Below are 19,102 nucleotides of genomic sequence, written 5' to 3'. Positions count from 1 at the left end.
TCTCTTAACAACTCTAACATGCAAATATATTATGTTTTTTATTTCACAGCTGAGGTCAGTGAGGATTTTCTACCAGTCACTACCATAGAGATGGATTTATTATATTCTGCTGATCTGGTTCAAGAATATAATTGCTAAGGAACTTGAAAAAATGATCTCATAGAAGTAGAGAGTAGAATGATAGTTACTAGAGGCTGGAGTTGGGGAAGGAAGAATGAGAAATGTTGGTCAAAGGATATGTCATTACAATTAAGAGGAACAAATTCAAGATATTTATTGTACAATATGATGATTATAGTTAATGATGATATATAGTATTAAAAATGCAAAGAAAGTAAATGTTAAGTGCACACCTACAATATCTAGTTTTTAATAAGGGGTTGATAGACAAGTTGACTCACCAAATAAATATCAGGTTCAATTACTGTCTCACCACAGTAATGGTAAGTAATGAGGTGGTGTATTTGTTAGTCAGATTTAACCATTCCGTAATGTATATAAATATCAAAACACCATGTTGTGTATATGATAAATATATACAATGTTACCAGTTTAAAAAAAAATTAAAGAATATAATTGGATGCTCCCTACCCCCACAACACATGGTGCGTGCTGCTCTAAATAGCATCTTAACAATGAAAAGGAATATTTTTCAGATTCTACCATGAAGCAGAGGGTTCAATTTCAGTGAAACATTTTAATAAAATGTTTTATTTAGAAAAATAAAATTTAGAAGGCTGCTTATAGAATTAAAAATAATTATAAAATTGAGTATGGAGTAATGTATAAATTTTTTAAAAATTTCAATAAAAAATAAATACCTTTTTGGCAAAAGTTTCTCCCAAATATCACAAGGCATACTTATACTAAAACGTTCTTCATTGTTAATATGAAATATCCATTTCCCTGAGCATCCTTTATTATATCCACCAAGCATACAGAAAAGTGCCTGAAGCCATCGGCTAAAACCTACGTCTTCTAAACCACCCACTGTGTGGTGGTACTGTCTAAGATTATGGCCTAGTCATGTTGACATCTTCCACATTTCTATTTCAGTTTCCTTGTCAACTGACTGTAACTTCAATTATGTCTTTAATGTCTCAGATGATGAAAAACCTGGATTTAGGCAACATAATTCCAGTTGACACGCACCTTTACAGAAATGCCTACTGTTTCATAGGTTCAAAGTACTTTTCATCATATTATCTCGTCGATCAAGACAGCCCATAAGGGATACACTAAGGACTTATTAGTGTTCCTATTTTTCATATTTGATGGTTAGGGCTTAGAAATTTTTGGAGACCTATCCAGGATCTCACGGATTGTAGGGAAATCCCAGCGTGAGGACCAGATCTTGAACGTGAACATCCAATTATGTAAAAGGAACATATATTCTGTTTCTAATTGTTGTCAGAATAACTAAAATTACATGAAAACTATTTCTGACCTTTGCTTTAATAGACAGTAAGCTGTGATGATCCACTCTACATTATTTTTGCTTGCATCGAAATGGTAAAATCAGAGTGGAGTATGGTCTACTGAAATAAAAGAAAAACAAAAACAAAACTACTTCATTAAATAAAGGGTTTAAACTTGGTAAAAGTGATAAACATGTTGGAAAAATGTCTTAGCATAAACAGAAACACCGTAGTCCGCCTTTCAAATTACAACATTGTCTTAATGCCTTTGCTAGAGAGACTTGGTTCTACACCTGTAGTATCATCACTGCCTTTAAAGAGCAACTCAGTAAAAGACTCACTAAAATTAAAACTGCAGCAAGTATAAAAAATTGCATCATAGTGGTCAAGTGAGCTGTTTGAAAGAACATCCTATAATAGGTAAATGAATTGAACCTGATATTTATTTGGTGAGTCAACTCGTCTATCAATCCCTTACTTAAAAACTAGATATTGTAGGTGTGCACAGGGTCACTTCTACAGCTAATCTTGTAGGAATAATTCACTAAATTAATCATCTGAAGATCTTTCCTAAGATGAAGTGAGCAAATATCAACATATTTGAAAATAAATGATTAGGATTAAAAATTAAAAGCCATTATCATTTAGTAAGCATTTAAATTAAAGAATTACAGAAGATGATTAATAACTTTTAAAAGTGTTCGTAACACATCCTGTCTCTCCTTCCACCTGTTTACTTGGTCTCCTCACTCTGTCCGTAATGCACTCGTCCACGGCTCTCCTTTTCCATTTTCTTTCATGCAACCATCCGTCATCTCTCTCTGCATCAACTCCCCTCTGGTATTGGACTGTTGGTTTCTCATTGTTGTTCTATTATTTTAATCTCCTTTCCCTCCTTTTTCTCAAGCTTATTTATGGAATTTTATAAGCAGGGAATATACAGAAGATGCCAAGAAAATGTATACTCATTTTAATAAAGAAAAAAATACTATTAAAATTGTAATACTCAAATACATCTGACTTTTGCCATTACAAGAAGTACTCAAACATGACTTGTATTCATTTTCAGTATCAGGATATATTGACTATTACAATTTTATATGTTTTTTTCCTTTCTTAAAATGTGTATTCATTTTTGTAGCAACCTCTGTATTTTAAAAGACAATTTTTCTCTTTTCCCTTTTTTCCTTTCCTTCTGCTCTCTTATGGAATTTTGTAATGAGGTAACATATTTTTAAAGGATTAAAAATTACATAATGCTGTAAGTTACTTATAAATCCATTATTATATTGTATTATTATTGGATAGGCTATCAAGTGTCTAATTTCTATATTTCTTTTTCATTTACAATGTTTTGCAAGATATGATATAATTTTAAATTTGATTATATCTGGTTTATCATGTGCATGAATAGTACAGTTTTTTCTCTTTATATTATCTTGTATACGAAAACTGTCCATCTTATAATATACCATATTTAACATGTTAATAAAGTAACCAAGCCTATTTTTAGAATGGTTATATTAAAGTGAAAAATATTTCTATAAGGGAAAAATTCTATTTTGATAACAAACTATATGATAATACCTTCCCCACATCAGATATTAACGCTTAGATTTTATTATAATTTATGATTTTTCAATGTTTTATACAAACTCTTGGGCTTTTTAGCGCATTGTATTTCTACAAATAATAATTATCATACTGGTTTTACTAGGTGTCGTTTGCAACCATGCAGAAGTTATGTGGTCTGAACGTAATTTGAGTAGGTATTCAGTCTGATGATGTCCAGATTCTTTTATTCATTGCTATTAAAATCCCCAGCTATATAAATTCTATTTTCTTTCTCATCCCTCTCCACTGCTGCGACTCTTCATTGTGAATAATTCAACTTGTTAAGCAGGCTTAGCAAACCCAATTTTCAAGAAGCATTCTTCCTGTTTAAGTTCCTCGTGTGGCCATAAAAAGACAAATTACCCAGCATGTATCCCATAAAACAGGGCATGTCTTTGGGAAAGAAAAAGCATTTTGTGTTTGTCAGCTCGTTCCAAAAGGTGGAGAAATTAAAATTACCAACAGACATTTCATTTAAAGTGTTTTCAATAGGTTCCCAGGATGTACCTGGAATTAATTTTTCATTTTAACTACAGAAGTTACTATTTATTTCTCCTCTTTTATAAGAATAAAGGACATTTCAAAGGAATTTTTAAATTTTAACTTATAAAATATAGTCATCTTCACTGAATATGTATGATCACTGAGAGGCACTCAGCAGTAGTCCAACCTGACCCATGCAAGAGCTCTAGTTTCCTTGTGATTTCATTTTACTTCTTGTCACACTCATTTTAACAAATCCACATTCATTGATGAATGGGAAGCATTAATATGTTTGTTACAAACTTGAAGCATAGATTTAAAATCTGAGAAAAATACTTCAATTGCTTTCTGGAAATTCTATTCAGTTCTCTAATCTGACTCACCTCACGGTCTACCTGAGCAGCTGCACCCTTATCTCAGATTTGTTTTAGGAATCACGGGAACCTCCTGTTCCAGGTATATACCTGGTCTCTTCAGCCGAGACTCATTCCAGACACCAAATGCTCCACTTGCTTTTTTTAGTGTTTCAGTTTAGACTGATTTTGGTCAATACGGAGCCATGTAAAATAAATATTCTTTCCTTATAACAACAGTGTGATAGGACATTCTCGTTATAATATTGGGGACAGTGATAGAGTGTTCTAAGAAACACTAAGGCTGAAACTGACATTTCATTAGAAAATTAGGGAAGGGAGCACTTACCTGGATAGTACCGAGCCAGGCCGGTGGCACTGCCGAACACCTGCCACAGCAATGAAGGGTCTTCCTCTCGATTCTTTTTGAAAACTTCATCTAAGGCACTTGTCCAGTTTAGTTCATTTAACACAATTGTCGCTAACATACACAGAAAGAGAAAAAAATCAATTAATCCAAATGTATAATTAAAAACTGAATGTTTTTATTTATTTGTAAACCAATATGACACCTTTTCACGGTTCCACGTGTAAAGGTTCTCTAATCCAGTTGTTATCAACGCATTTCAGACTTGGAATTATTTCTTCAAACAAAATTTTTTTTGACAGTGGCATTATTAACATTTTGCGTGGGCAGTTGTTTATTTTGGGGGTGCAGGGCTGTCCTGTGCACTGTAGGATGTTTAGCACCATCTTCCCCCACTTTGACCCACTAGATATCAGCTCCATCCCCCCCACCCCTGTTATGACAGGCAAAAATGTGTCTAAAATTTGTCACGTGGACACTGGGGAAAAAAAATCACTCTGGTTTAGAACCACTTGGACACGGAAAACAGGAGAAATGTTTGGGAGCTCTGAGGAAACCTGTAAGATATTTTAGGGTACAGTCTAAAGATCATGACCTTCAACAATTGACAGTTCTATGTGGTATACTAACATACACAAGCCTATTACCCAAGAAAAAAAGAAAAAGATGTTTGTTATAGAGAGTAGCTTATTAATTGTGTTTATTAAAAAAAGTACATATTTTGATGAGTAACATTCATTTAAAGGTTTGACAATATCAAGGTTAGAAACAGCAATTACTTGATACTTTATCACTACCTTTATTTGGTGAAAGGTAATCTTATGTCTTTTTTTTTTTGCCCTAATATGTAAAATATGCATCATGAAAATTAGCAGATTCGGCCTTGCTTTTGAGAATCTCTGCTGAAACCTAGACAGCACAAATATGGTTAGGGTCAAGACTGGAGACATAGCTTAACTTTCCTCTATTCTTTTATATGATGTCAACAAATATAGCAAACACATGCAAGCATAGTTAAATCATGCGTAAGATTTTGTAAAGTTGGGGGAATAAAGGGCTCTGTAAAAAGGGATGCACAGCATCAGTGTTTACATTTTAAAGTTTGAATCATTTGCCAAAAAGGAAAACAATACAATCAAGGTGATAGTGAAAGTGTTCTGGAACCAGCATCTGATGTAGTTCTCATTACTGAAAACTAGCAAGATTTTCATCTTTATGGATGTGATTCCTTTCAGAAAGATCAGTTGCGTGTGTGTGAATATTCATGAGCTGGGTCAGATCCATAGTGTATCCAAGATACTAGAGAATTCATATTCAAAAGCATGATCCAGTGAACACTACGTGGCTAGTTACATGAAAATTATATTCACACAGATAACCTGAACTGATACCCACTGTTCATGAATATTTATATTAACATACAAAACATCACAGAAAAAAAAGGGATATTGTATTTCCCTTCAAACATTTATGACTTTTGTAGTAACATTCTACCGAACAAATAATGATGTTTATTTATGATTCAGACAGACTTCATTAATCCTCAATCTATTCTATCTTTTTAATTTCCTTGACTCTTTAAATCACATTAAGCAACAGCTAACATCTCATTATTTTAATAAAGATTCATTTGTTTTCAAGTCTGCTAATTTTTTGTGGTTTTATTTGACAGCTCTGCAGCAGCTACTAAGTATTAGACACCGATACACCTATTGTGAATTAGACTTTCATGGATTGGGGTGAAAGGTCAAGCTTTTTAATATGTATGCCTATCATCATGGCATATGTTTCAAAATTTCCACATTATGCATCTGCAAATTCTCTTTTTTTAGATAGGCCATTAATAAGGCAGATTTCAAAATATTTCATCTATGAGTGAGCAAAGTACATAAAGAATTCCCAAACTAGCCCCTTGAATTGATTTTAAATTTAACTCAGAATGAAAGAAATGGTATTACATATTGGTCACATCAGCAATGTTTATACACCTGATAATACTCAGTGTATGTAATATAGTCACTTCCATATGTCAGTGAATATTCATAAGGACTTTTGAATGCAATCATTATTCCACTAGTTACAGTCTCTATATTGAACGTCTCCAGACCCAGAAATACAAATTCAAAAGATCTGCTACAGGAATGCAAAATTATTATGCTACCACCTTTTTAGAGAACAGTTTGTATCTATAAACAAAAACAAGGTTTTTCATCCAACAAATATCTATGGTGACAGTATGGGTCTCGACTCCTTAATCGGAAAATTATAGAGCAAGAATCATTCATTCATTTACATCATCGAAATTGCTTAAAACTGTTAAGTAGACTACCAAACTATAAAACACTACCAAAACTATAAAGTAGGATAAATGGCTGCACTAGGAACATCTTTTGTTTTTCTCAAATTACATTGAAGGCAGCTAAAATTGTAAAAGAAAATATATAAGGCTCAAAGCAAACAAATAAGCAAGTATGAATCGTATTTTAGAGCCTTGGTTATTTGGCTGTATTTTTCTGATCCATAATATGAATTATATTTGACTAATGTTATTTTGGTATCCTGAATAGACTTTTCTTAACCTTAAAATACAATAGCTTATCCATAATTACTAAGTTGCCTTTCCTCTCTCTGTTTCTGTGCTACTAACATTCTTCGGACAAATAATGCTGAAATGACTGAGTAATCTGCAGATGAATCAACAGTAAGTCTAAGGCATAATCCTGGCCACTCTAAATTAAGTTTATGTTATTTCTTGGATTGGAATTCTATCCCTGCCCCTTTCATTATATTGATAAATATACAATCTCCTTTTCCTTTTCTCCCTCTTTCTTTCTCTCTCAATGTGTAAGGAGAGATTAGTGTGGAAGATTTTTAAAGGTAATTATTCTGGTTACAACTGGGTAAAAAGCCAGAAAAGTATTAGAAAAGTTAAAAAGTTGTTATTAGGAGATCTTTTGTTTCATATCACAAGGAGTCTATGTGGTCAAGCTGATGTCTTTCTTTATTCTCAGAAAATATTTTTAATCTCTTCTATTTTCCTATTACTACAGTTTTTTAAAAATTGTAGGTATAAAACATGCTTTTTTTTCATGATGAAAAAATCAAACAAGGCTAAATTCCTTGGAAAATTACTTATGTTTAATAAATATCAGTAGGGATTATGAAATTGAATTGTTCATTCACATAAAAAATCTGTACTCAAAAAATAATTGTGGAACTCTGAGTCACTATAGCTCAACAGATGGCAACGAAGTTCCACACAAAAAAAGTAAGTTTTCATTTGTCATTGTTTATTACAAAAACTTTAAAATACAATTATTATTCCATATATCACAAGCATTATTTGAATGTTCATAGCAAGAACTCAAAGTCCAAAGAACCCATTTAATTACAGAAAGAGGAATATAAATGAGTAGCCAAAAATGTTTAATATAAGAATTCCATAGTAAATTGTCTTTTAAAAAAAACAAACCTTAAAATAGTTATTGACCACATAAAACTTTATACCACATACCTTTTTTTGAATAGGTATATTTAATATTAATAGTAGTTCTGACTGGTTTTCCATAGCTGCTCAGTATTATTTAAAATTACATTGTAGTTTATATTCTCAATTATATATTAAATATAACATTACATTATATATAGTGTATTATAGTCAAGACTTCCCAATCATTTCCCTTCCCATCTTCTCTAAATACAATAGTAATGTTTTACATTCACACAAACTCCTACCTTTTTGCTTGAAATGAGATTAGAATTATGTGAGTGGTCAAAACATTTTCACTGTGGAATATTGTTGAATGGCTACTGGCCTTGAACCAGTTACTGACAAACTTTGCCAAATGTCTCATCACTTCTTAAAGAGTAAAATTAGTTCTCATTTTCTTTCAACTTTTATGAAATGAAGTTCTTTGTCTCTGTCAGAATATTAGATTTTACAAAAAAATTAAGTCTTTTATGGATGTCCAAGGCCAAGCTTACTAAAAGCAGTGAATGCTTGGAAAACAACCCTTGACTTTGAGGCATCTATTCTGAACTGCATAACAGGATTTCACCGATAATTGATTCAGAATGCCAGAATACCTAGTTTTCATGGCCTTGGTGTTTAGTAATTCTCTCTTTTAGAGTATTCTATTGTTCAGTCTGGCTTCTCTAGGGGAGAAAAAAAAATCTAATTTGTAACAGAACAAAAGAACAAAAGAAGCACCTTACATTTGCTGCTAATTCTTCTAAAAGACATGTCTTTTATATCTGGATCTGTTTATGACATGATACAGAATATTGACAAGGTCCATATCCAATGTTCTTCTGCAAATATCAACCAATAAAATATTGCACTATTGCCCCCTTTTAAGTCTGTACTAAGTTTGAATGCATTTAGTTGATTTTTTCAGAGTTCAAGGCCTCTCCACCCATTGAAGGCACTATATAACTATTTTTAAAACCTTCCTGTCATTTATGTTAACTACACTTTATTTTTTGTAACAGCTCTATTGAGATATCACTAACATATAAAACTTCTGTATATATGTGTGTGTGTGTGTATATAAAGTGTAAAACTTAATGTTTTAATATACATATACTTTGTGAAATCATAACCAAATTTAAGCTAACTCATTCATTCATTACCTCTAAATAGCTACCTTTGGGGTAAAGGGTGAAAAGGTTTAATTTAAGACCTATCTTCTCAAAATTTACATTATATGACACAATATTGTTAACCTTTCCTTTTTTTTTTTTTTTTTGGTTATTGGCCGAAGCTGGGTTTGAACCCACCACCTCTGGCATATGGGACCGGCACCCTACTCCTTGAGCCACAGGCACCCCCCCTTGTTAACCTTTCCTCATCATGGTATAAATTAAATTACCAGAAATTATTCATTTGTATAACTGAAACTCTGTACCTTTAACTGCCGCTTTCTAATGAAGCAGATGTATACTAGAAAAAAGAGAAAACATACTTATTTTGATGTGCCTAAAATATAAAATAATTTTGATCAGTGTTTGATAAGAGATGTAGCTATTAAGGCTAGATCAGCAGTTCTCAACACGTGGGTTGTGAACCCTTTTTAACAATGAAAGTACATTGCGGCATTTAGGAAGGTTGAGAACCACTGAACTAGATACTAAAAAGTATTTTTGCTGGGTGGCGCCTGTGGCTCAAGGGGTAGAGTGCCAGTCCCATATGCCGGAGGTGGCGGGTTCAAACCCAGCCCCGGCCAAACCCCTCCCCCCCAAAAAAAAAAGTATTTTTGCTTAACAATGCTAAATATTGTACAGTTTAATAAGCAGGCCATAATGTTTTCTATACTATTTACATTTAATTAATATCATTATTCTATTATTACAACTTTGTACTGAGATAAAAATTAGCATTTTATTTAAACAGATGCCACTAAAAATATTAAGTACTTACTGCATGCCAACAATTATTATCCATATCCTATACGTTATTTCATTTAATTTACAGAATGACATTTTGATTGAAATTATATTATCTTCCTATTTAGATGAGAAAAATAAAACTTAAAAAGGGTTACATAAAAATTATATAGCAAGAGCTTTTGAGATGGAACTCAAACAAGTGTGTAAGATTCTAAAATTCCTGTCTATGGGTTATTTATTTCTAAGCTTTCACTTTGTGTAGTATGATTATCTAGAATTTTAAATCAGAAACATTGCCTATGTTTCGTAGCAAAATGGTTCCTGAGACCTCTATTCCTCCTCGGGAGCTCTCTGGCAATGGCTAGATACATTTTTCACGGTCATGACTAGTGACCATTCTATTCATTAGAATCAGCTAATTAAAATATTTTCACTTTGAATTTGGGCACATTATCTAATATGAAAATATAAACCAGGCACTGTAGAGTAATTACCTAAAGAATGTAACACAATTTCTTCACAATGTAGTTTTCATGAGAAATTTTAGTATTTGTAATTAAAAGTGTAAATCTGTTAATTTCCATGCTACTGGCATCTAGTGGGTAAAGGCCAGGAATGTTCTAAACATCCTGCAGATAAAGACCCCACATAATTATCAAATGTTAATAGTGCCCAGGTTGAGAAACCCTATTTGAGTATAACTATAAACATAAGACAATTATACAGTTAAACCAGCAGTTAAATATTGAAACAAAACAATATTTCCAATGAATAGGGCCATTAAAAAGCCTTGGGAATCTTTTTCCAATATATCAATTTTCAACTTCTTCAAAGTTGATGTATTCAAAAATTACACCATCCTTCATGAAATTAAGTTATGTCAACATTTCAGGCTACATTTAACACTCCTTGAGTTGGGGAAATTTTTATTTTAGCTCCAGAAACTCTAACAAACTTTCCTTTCCCTAAACACGTAGGCAAGAGTTTCAAAGCTAGTTTTTGGTGCCATTGAATCTTACCCCTTCCACCGTCTTCCTTTTAGATTAGAGGGTTTTTGTTTTGTCTTATTTTAGATTCAACACTAACTATAAATGTGATTCTAAACCAAACATATATTTTATCTTTATAAGAAGTGTTCATTGCACACTGCAGTAAATAGGGTAGTCCTTAAAAGAGTTGCATTAACAGATAAGCTGAGCCAGATGTTAGTTATTTTATTCATCAATCCTAATCTCTAAAAAGAAAATGTTAATAAGAAGAAACACACTGATCCAATTAAGTGCACAGACAAAAAGAATCCTCTTTAAGGACTAGAAAGTGTGCATAAATATTAAAATGAGTGACTCTTTTCAGTGTATTTAGTTAATGGAATCTCATCAACTCCCAGCATAAATGAAAGTTTAATAAATTGCAGGGAGATAGGAAGACCAAGTCTAATCTCTCTAATCATGTCTGAGGCACCAGAATTCACCTCCCACCGAGGACGAGAGAGCAGAAGGCTCCAAGGCACACAAGGACCTTGATGAGGAGATAAGCCTTATTCCTACGGTTAATTTGGTACAAATATTAAAAGGCCCTTGTCCTTGTCAATTTTCTAACCCCTGTATTACTGGGATGCTGGCCTTGCTCCCTATCTCTTTAGTTTCCTGCAGATTGAGCACCTGGCCAATGCCCAGAACACAGCTGTTCTGCTTTAATGAAATTTGCAAATTATGGAGCACACGGGGAGCTCAGACGAAATCCACCTTTTTATTAAAGAAAACACTAATACAAGAGGAAGAGAAGACACTAGGATCTGATATCATGACTATTAATTGAAAGATTTTATGTCACTTTAAATAAAAAGATAATTATGAGATGGGGTGCTGTAGGGATTTTGTAGTAGAAATCTCAGAAGAAAAAGAAGCAAGGTAAAATTATTGTTTTATCTTTCAACATTCTGTTTTTCTGTGTCTAGTGTTATCAAAACCAAATAAATTATTAGTAACTCTGGTAGCCAAGGATCCCAATCACCAGCACAACATGCTCCTTAAAACAAATCATTTAACTTCATATGCTTCTGTTATTCTTTTCATCTAAAACAAAAATGAACTATGTTAAGGGTCCTAAGGCGCCTATAGAATTAATGTGAAGGTCAATTATGTTTATGAATAAAAACTGAATTAGGGAAGAACATAATGTTATTACAGTCTTTTCCTAAGCTGGATTAAAAAATTGTCAGGTGCATACATTATCTCCATTCATTGTCTTGTGCAGGCAACAGCTTCTTTTGATATGTCAGCATCTTCTCATAGTCTTGTCAGTAATTTTCTTTTCCCTGAATGAAACCATATTTCTTTTATACAAAACAATTAGAATGTAATTCTTGGTGCACTTCGCATAAAGCTACAACTGCTCCACCATCCTCTAATTTATTTAAAAGCTATCACATCATGAGACTATTCATTAGAATCAGCTAGTTAAAATATTTTCACTCTGAGTTTGAGAACATTACCTAATTGGAAAATATAAACCAGAAACTGTAGAGTAATTACCTAAAGAATACAACACGATTTCTTCCAACACTACCTCACAATGTCATTTCCATCAGCGATTTCAGTATTTGTAATTAACAGTGTAAATTTGTTACATCTCTACTTCTATATAGTAAGTAATATTTTAGCAAATGTAGAGCCTGCTAAATTCTGAACAAAGGAAACAACTAAATATTCCCCTGAAACCTTTTCATTTTAACTTTATGAGGGAAAATAAAATATGAGTGAAACAAATCAGAAACAATGAGAACATAGAAATGAACTTGGAAGTCATATAGAAATGAAGATGCAATTAAGACCAAATTTAATGAACTCCAAATCATGTTTTTTTTTCCCCATGCATACTACAGATTCTCTTGCTGCTGGTGATTTTTTTTCCCCCTTAGAATAAGTGTTATTTTAAAAAATAAGTATGTGAATGTATGTAGTGTGAGCAGACTATTTCCACCTCGCCCACCTTCTCATCGATGGCACATCTCCTGCCAAAAGTAGCCATTTGACCTTAGGAAAGTCTTCTACCCTCTCCAAACCTCAATTTCTTTGCCTGCACAGTGGGGATAATAATAGCACCTGAGCCGCAGAAGTGTTTTGATGATTGCATTTTACTTAGAATGCTACTTGGCATTTATCAACACGATAAATGTTACCTGCCTTGTCATTATCCTTATTAATTTTTCCCATCTCTTAGTAATCAAGATTTAAAATACATTTTTTTAAGTTTATCTTAATGGAGGAATTCTTATCCAGCCACTAACATGTGAGGATGAGTGACTAAAACATAATCAGTATTTCCTTCTTTTCTCCAGGAATTTCGTGCTTATTACCCCAATCTGCAGTTAATGTCCAACCACACTACTTAACTTTCTTGCTATGAATCTCATGAAGAAAACAGTGTACTAAACTTTCAAAACCATTTCCACTGTTGTAATACAATGTCAAACTAAGAGAAAAAAAATACATATATACATTTTTTTCTCTAATGATAGTACTTAATGTAATCCATAATTTTGGTGAAGAGAAATTTTTTACAGTGGGATATTCCCAGTGCTCCTGAAATCAAACCACAATGTGACTGCTGTATTGAATATAGCAAGGACAGGCTAAAGGGGTGAAATTGTATAAGATCCAATAGGAGAACCAGACACAACACACACACAGTTATGCACATACAGGGTACTGCTACAGCTGAGAATAAAGTCTAGCTGAGAAATTCAGACCAAATTAGATAGGGGAAATCTCTTGCCTTTGGTCTAAGACTGCTCGACTGTGTAAGGGATTTCACATCTCCATATAAATCTGGACTGCCGAATTCACTAAGAAAGATCAAAAAGTATTGGAGCTGACTAATGAGGTACAGTGGAAGATGGATAACAAGGCTCCCGGGGAAAGGGTGATACTATCAATGAGGCATACACAGTTTGGTTCTTAAGGATTTGTGTCAACTGGTTTTAGAACAAAGAGTTGCCTGGTGATTTTAAGACAGAAGGATCAGATCCATTGAAGCACAGTACATAGAAGTCGGCTGTAATCAACAACAGCAACCCCCTTAGTTTAAATACCAGGTACTTCTTCAGAGGGAAAGAAAAAACAAAACAACTAGACACATCTCAGAAATTGGAAACAAATTGTTACTCAGAGTCATAGTACATAGAGGTATGAATGAATGAACTCTAACACCATTTCTAAGGCACCCTTAGGTTAATATCCTTATGACATCTCTGGTTACATATGTGCATATATGGGTATATACAAGCAAGCAAGCAAGCACATGCTTTGTTTGTATACAGGGATAGGCACATCTATATTCTAAAAGAAAAAGAGGCACATTGATATTCTTAGTTTTCAGGATGCTTCCAATAGAAGATATTTGTGCAGATTTTAACGTGCTTCTTACAGTTACTGACAAAATAGATTTACATTAAATTCTAGTTACTGCGTTGCTCAGCAAATATCTTAATACAGACATAATTCCCTCTCTTCAAATAAATCGTATGTTTTTATTTTTACTCCTAGCTTAATATCCCACAAAACTTGAGATTTTTCAACTTGATGGAGGAAGCTCAAATTATTCTGATATGTATCATGTAACCAAAACAAGCACTCTTAGTATTTTTTTAGTGACTTGAAGATTTTTGATCCAACAAAATACAATAGAGGATGCTAAACAACCAGAGTGTGTCAGTTCTAACTCCGCTTGTATCTATCCTCCTTAGATATTTTGCAATAACCTTTGAATACTCTCTCTGCCTCCAATTTCAGCTTACTTCCCTCTATTCTTCCTGCTGCTGCCACAGTATTCTGCTTGGCAAATGCCTGCCCTAATTAAGAGTCTTCAGTTGTTCCCCATAAAAGCTGGTCTTTATGATTGGCTTCCATCCATCCTTCTGTCCTCCTCTCCTGCTCTCCAATCCCAGTAAGCCCAAGCCCTAATGAAAGACGTTGATGTTCTCAGAGGATGCAATGTGCACTCCTGCCTCCGTGTCACTGGGTGTCTTGCACATCCCCTGCCATGGCAACTTGCTAGACATCTCCCTTCTTTCACATCTCAGTTCAGCATCAACTTCTTTACGGGGTTGTCTTTGATTTCCCCTAGTCTACCTCCCTTAGAATATAAACTCCCTCCCCACTCTCCTATAGCTTTCTCTGTATACCACTATTATAGCAAACATTACCAATAATAGCTAGGGTTGTGAAATTAAAATACAGTAAAGCCATTGTAAGTTGACCACCCAAGGGACTGTAACATACTGGTCAACATACAGAGTTAGCCAACACAAGGACCTAGGCTACTGTGCAGATACACACATGTGGTGATGTCCAGTCTATGAAACTCAGGTCAACTTAAGGAGGTGGTCAAATGAGGGAGGTGGTCAGCTGTGGAGGTTGTACTGTACAATGTTCCCCAAGGTGCCGCACCCTCGGCACCAAGCCGCAGCGAGGTGGCGCTGTCCGCGTTGTAAAACGACGGAAAGGAGGTCTGTGCTCCCCGGAGCGAAGCCCCCAGCACCCCCAGTGTGCGCAGCGACAGAGATGACCTGACTCCGTTTCCCTGCTTTCCCTCGGACTGAAGCCCACCGACAGGGTGGTCCACGGCACCAAGGCATAACAGGCATTCAGTGAACATAAATTACTAATATGTTTAGGTAATAAATGACAGAGCCCATGACTATATGAATTGCGACTCTCATGGTTGGGGTCATATTTTCAAGTCAGAAAAAATTTTTACTGAGGGGTTACAACTGTCCAGTTCTTTAATCAGCTTTCAGTGTGCCACACGATACCTCACCATGTACAAGTGCTGGAGCATTCCCCCCATTTCCCCTCAACCCACAGTGATATGTGAGTGGTAGGTACACAGAGCATCCGAATCGGAGGAGTTTAGTCACCCTGGTCTTGGTTTTAGTTTCACTTCAGGTTCTATAATAAAACCACCCCTTTTAATGGAGATGTTTTTAAAAGCCTGGTATAAATACTGTGGCCCAATTTTCAGAGAAGACCTTTAAGTCACTGACTATATCAAAGAAGCTTTTTACTATCTCCCAATCTGCGTGCTTCATTTCCTAATCACTTCATTTCTCCATATATTCATCCAACAAACATTTACTGAGCAACTAGTATGTTTCAGGCATTAGTCTAAGCTCTAGAACAGAAGCAGACCATTTTTTTTTTCTTAAAGAACCAGATGGTTAATAGTGTAGGGTATAAGTTACTTTGCAACAGTAGCACACAGTTCCCATAGACAACACTTAAAAAAATCAGGTGTGACTGTGTTCCAAAAACTGTAATACTAGAAATTAATATTATTAATTAAATATAATATATTTAAGAAAATAAGTGGTGACCACAGTTTGGAGATTCCTTAGCCAAAACTACAGAGCCCATCAAGACAGACAGGCCTTCTGACATTCTAGTGGAGGAGAAACACAATGAACGAATAAATGACTAGGACCATATAGGACCATAGGAGCTTAATAGGTACTTTTTAAGGAATAAAATCTTGGATGTCATAGAGATTGACTAGGTGGCTACTTCAAGTAAGGTTGTCAGGAATATTCTCTCTGAAGAGCTGGATTTCAAACCGACATTTGAAAGACAAGGAACTAGCCATGAAAAGATTAATATGAAGCATTTGTATAAAATGATTGATTCTAAAGCTACTGACAGCTGGGAAATACCTAGATGTGAACACGATGGCACCATAAACTAATTTGATATTTCAAGGATAAAGGATAAACAGATACACATGGCAAAAAGGACATTGTGCCAGGCTAAACATAGTTTGGATATTTTTACTGTGATGAATATATTCTCGAAAGAAGAAGGTCTAACTTCGGAACTGTATTTAATCATTCAAAAATCATTTAATAATAATCGTTGATTAGGTTCTTAATATTTAGTTTCAGGTAAACTGTGATCACTACTTTCAAGTTACTCTGAGTCTGAGGGAAAAGACATAGAAATACATCAAAGCATCTGAATCAAATTTTGGTTTATATCCCAGACTCTATTAGATACCACATGCCCATAGGAAACTAAGCAAATATTTTGAGGGGCAGGGTGAAGGTGGTGGTCACAAAATACCAACTAGAAGAGTAATACACAGTTTTAGAGAAAGAAAAGAGAGATGGTAGAAGGACCACATGGCTGATATGGTGAACTCTGTTTAGGGCACACAGTCAAAAACAGACATACCACATTCCGGGAGTTGAACATTGTCTAAAACGCTTAAATGGAAGGAGAATGTGGGACAATGGCAGAAATAAGATTAAAGACACACTATTATAATTATACAGAATTACTAAACATAAAATAATTTTATTTTGAGAATCATAGAAAGCTACATAAGCCAAAGTGTGAAATAATCCTATTTGCACTTGAGAGTTCATTCTGAAGCCAGTATGGAACAAGACTGGGTGTGGACTGGAAGCCGACAAGACGTGAACGGGGAGCACAGAGAGGAAGCCAGCGCATCAGACGCTGAGCAGGAACACCGGCTGAACCAAAGAAGAAGTGGCGAACACAGAGAACAGAAGGAGACTGAAAAGAGGTCGAGAAGAAATAATCTACAAGACATGGTGACAAACAGTGAAAAAGGGCAAAGAGGAAGTCTAGTGTCCCAGCCTGGGTGCCTGAAACAGAGATATGAATGTTGGACAAGAGGTATTATTTGGGAACAACCTCGATTAAGATCACTTTTGACCACTATGTGAGGTGCCTGTAAGATATTCATTAAACAGTATTATTCAAAAGACAATTTGATTAATGATTCTGACTGCATATTAGCCATGAAGTGTATATGGAAGGAATGAATTTGGAAGCCATTGTTTCAGTGGCAGTTGAAACTATTGGTTTGGATAAAATTATCAGTGAGTGACCCCTGTATGATGCATGGATCTTTAGGTACTGAAGAAACAAGACTTAATCAGATAGAAGTTGCTAAAGAGATATAATATAGATGCAATTCTCACCAACAACATCATTTCCCATGAAAGTAATTGGTGAGTAATACGCTTTAATGATTTCACTTAACAAAAATGGCAAAAGGTGCCTTTTAAAGATGATTTTTCACATCAGCATTAAATAAATATAGAGATTACAAATTCCATGTATCTATTCAAAAGACAGTCTATCAAGAAAAGATATTGAAACCAATAAAACCCCATTATCTTCTAATGCATTTTTTGAATTTTGCCTTTTTCAAAATAGTTATTGACTTAAATCAAGTACCCAGGGATACAATTCCTGCTTATAGGTAGAGCACTTTGACTGATGTTTGCTGTGCACTTGGAGAATCATCAGCAATTGCCCTGCTGCCTGTTAGAATGGTGAGGTAATCTATTGTGCCTTTATACTTACACAGCCCCAGGAGACTGAAGCTTGAAGACTGCAGGGCCTTCTCGGGCCCTAAAGCTCTACCACAGGAGTTGTATATATATTCTAAAGACATTTCAAATTGCTGAACATACTCTCCTCACTGCCGTTCCATGACTGTCTTCTGCAATTCACATACAGCGTTGACTTCAGAAATGGCAGATACCTGCGTCAGAACTCTGAATGCACGCAGGCCAGCCACAGCCATTCATTAGACTGATAAGTTTTCATGACTTTAAAAAGGATCAAATTTTTATTTCTAAAAAGGAAATTAAAAACGGCTTTACAGTAAAATGTAATACCAAAATGCGTATTTCATAAAACATAAAATCAGGTGCATCTTAGGAAGCAATAATCAATCATTTGTGAATACACAAATACGTATTTCATAAAACATAAAATCAGGTGTATCGTAGGAAGCAATAGTTTTTTATTAAAATCTAAATTTAATAGTTATCATTGTCTGAGGTGAACCTTGGTAGTATACTGGAATGAAGTTACCCATTCTTCCCAAAATGCATTTGCCTTCGTAGTAATCTTACTTTATTTCCTAAGAAGCCTTTACTTCCCTGTCGGTTTGTGTCCCTGTCAAACTGATGGAAGCCAGGATCTTGCGCAGTATTTCAGTTTCTTTGCCCTTTCCAAATAAATCCGAAACAAAACCTTTTTATTTCCTTGTGTGATTCAGCTGAAATTCTTTTATATTTATTCTACTGAAGCATTTATCCATCTTCCATTTTTTCACTTTCACTTACTCTTCCTGCATATGACACCTCCAACAATTTGTGGTTAAAATCAAAAGACTGTGCATTTTACTATTAACATATACTTTTGCATGTTTTCAAAATGTTTTAAGTTACATGCCCTTAAACAAAAGTGGTTTCTTAGGCAGGAGGTAGGTGTATACATGAATCACTATAGGAACCATTTAATATTATTCTGTCCTCTATTTAAACTGATGTCTGCTTACTACACATACAATCAATGACACAATTTATTTTAAAAGTATTTAGTTATGATAGAATCCTTCTCTACACTGCCAGAACTTCACATACTTATTTTTTGTGAAGACAA

General features: G+C 34.4%; 1 protein-coding gene across 3 annotated transcripts in view; it reads right to left on the bottom strand.

Annotated features, from left to right (window-relative positions):
• Positions 1–19,102, bottom strand: part of CACNA2D1 (calcium voltage-gated channel auxiliary subunit alpha2delta 1) — a 537,856-nt gene that overhangs the window by 144,144 nt on the left and 374,610 nt on the right. For all 3 annotated transcript variants that reach the window (XM_053553458.1, XM_053553462.1, XM_053553459.1), the window contains exon 7: positions 4,218–4,349. In XM_053553458.1, the coding sequence (XP_053409433.1) occupies positions 4,218–4,349 (132 nt within the window). The remainder of the gene's footprint in view (positions 1–4,217; positions 4,350–19,102) is intronic.

The sequence above is a fragment of the Nycticebus coucang genome, chromosome 11 (genome assembly GCF_027406575.1).
Source record: "Nycticebus coucang isolate mNycCou1 chromosome 11, mNycCou1.pri, whole genome shotgun sequence".
In the NCBI taxonomy this organism is placed as follows: Eukaryota; Metazoa; Chordata; class Mammalia; order Primates; family Lorisidae; genus Nycticebus; species Nycticebus coucang.
This window is presented reverse-complemented; position numbering and strand designations above follow the sequence as displayed.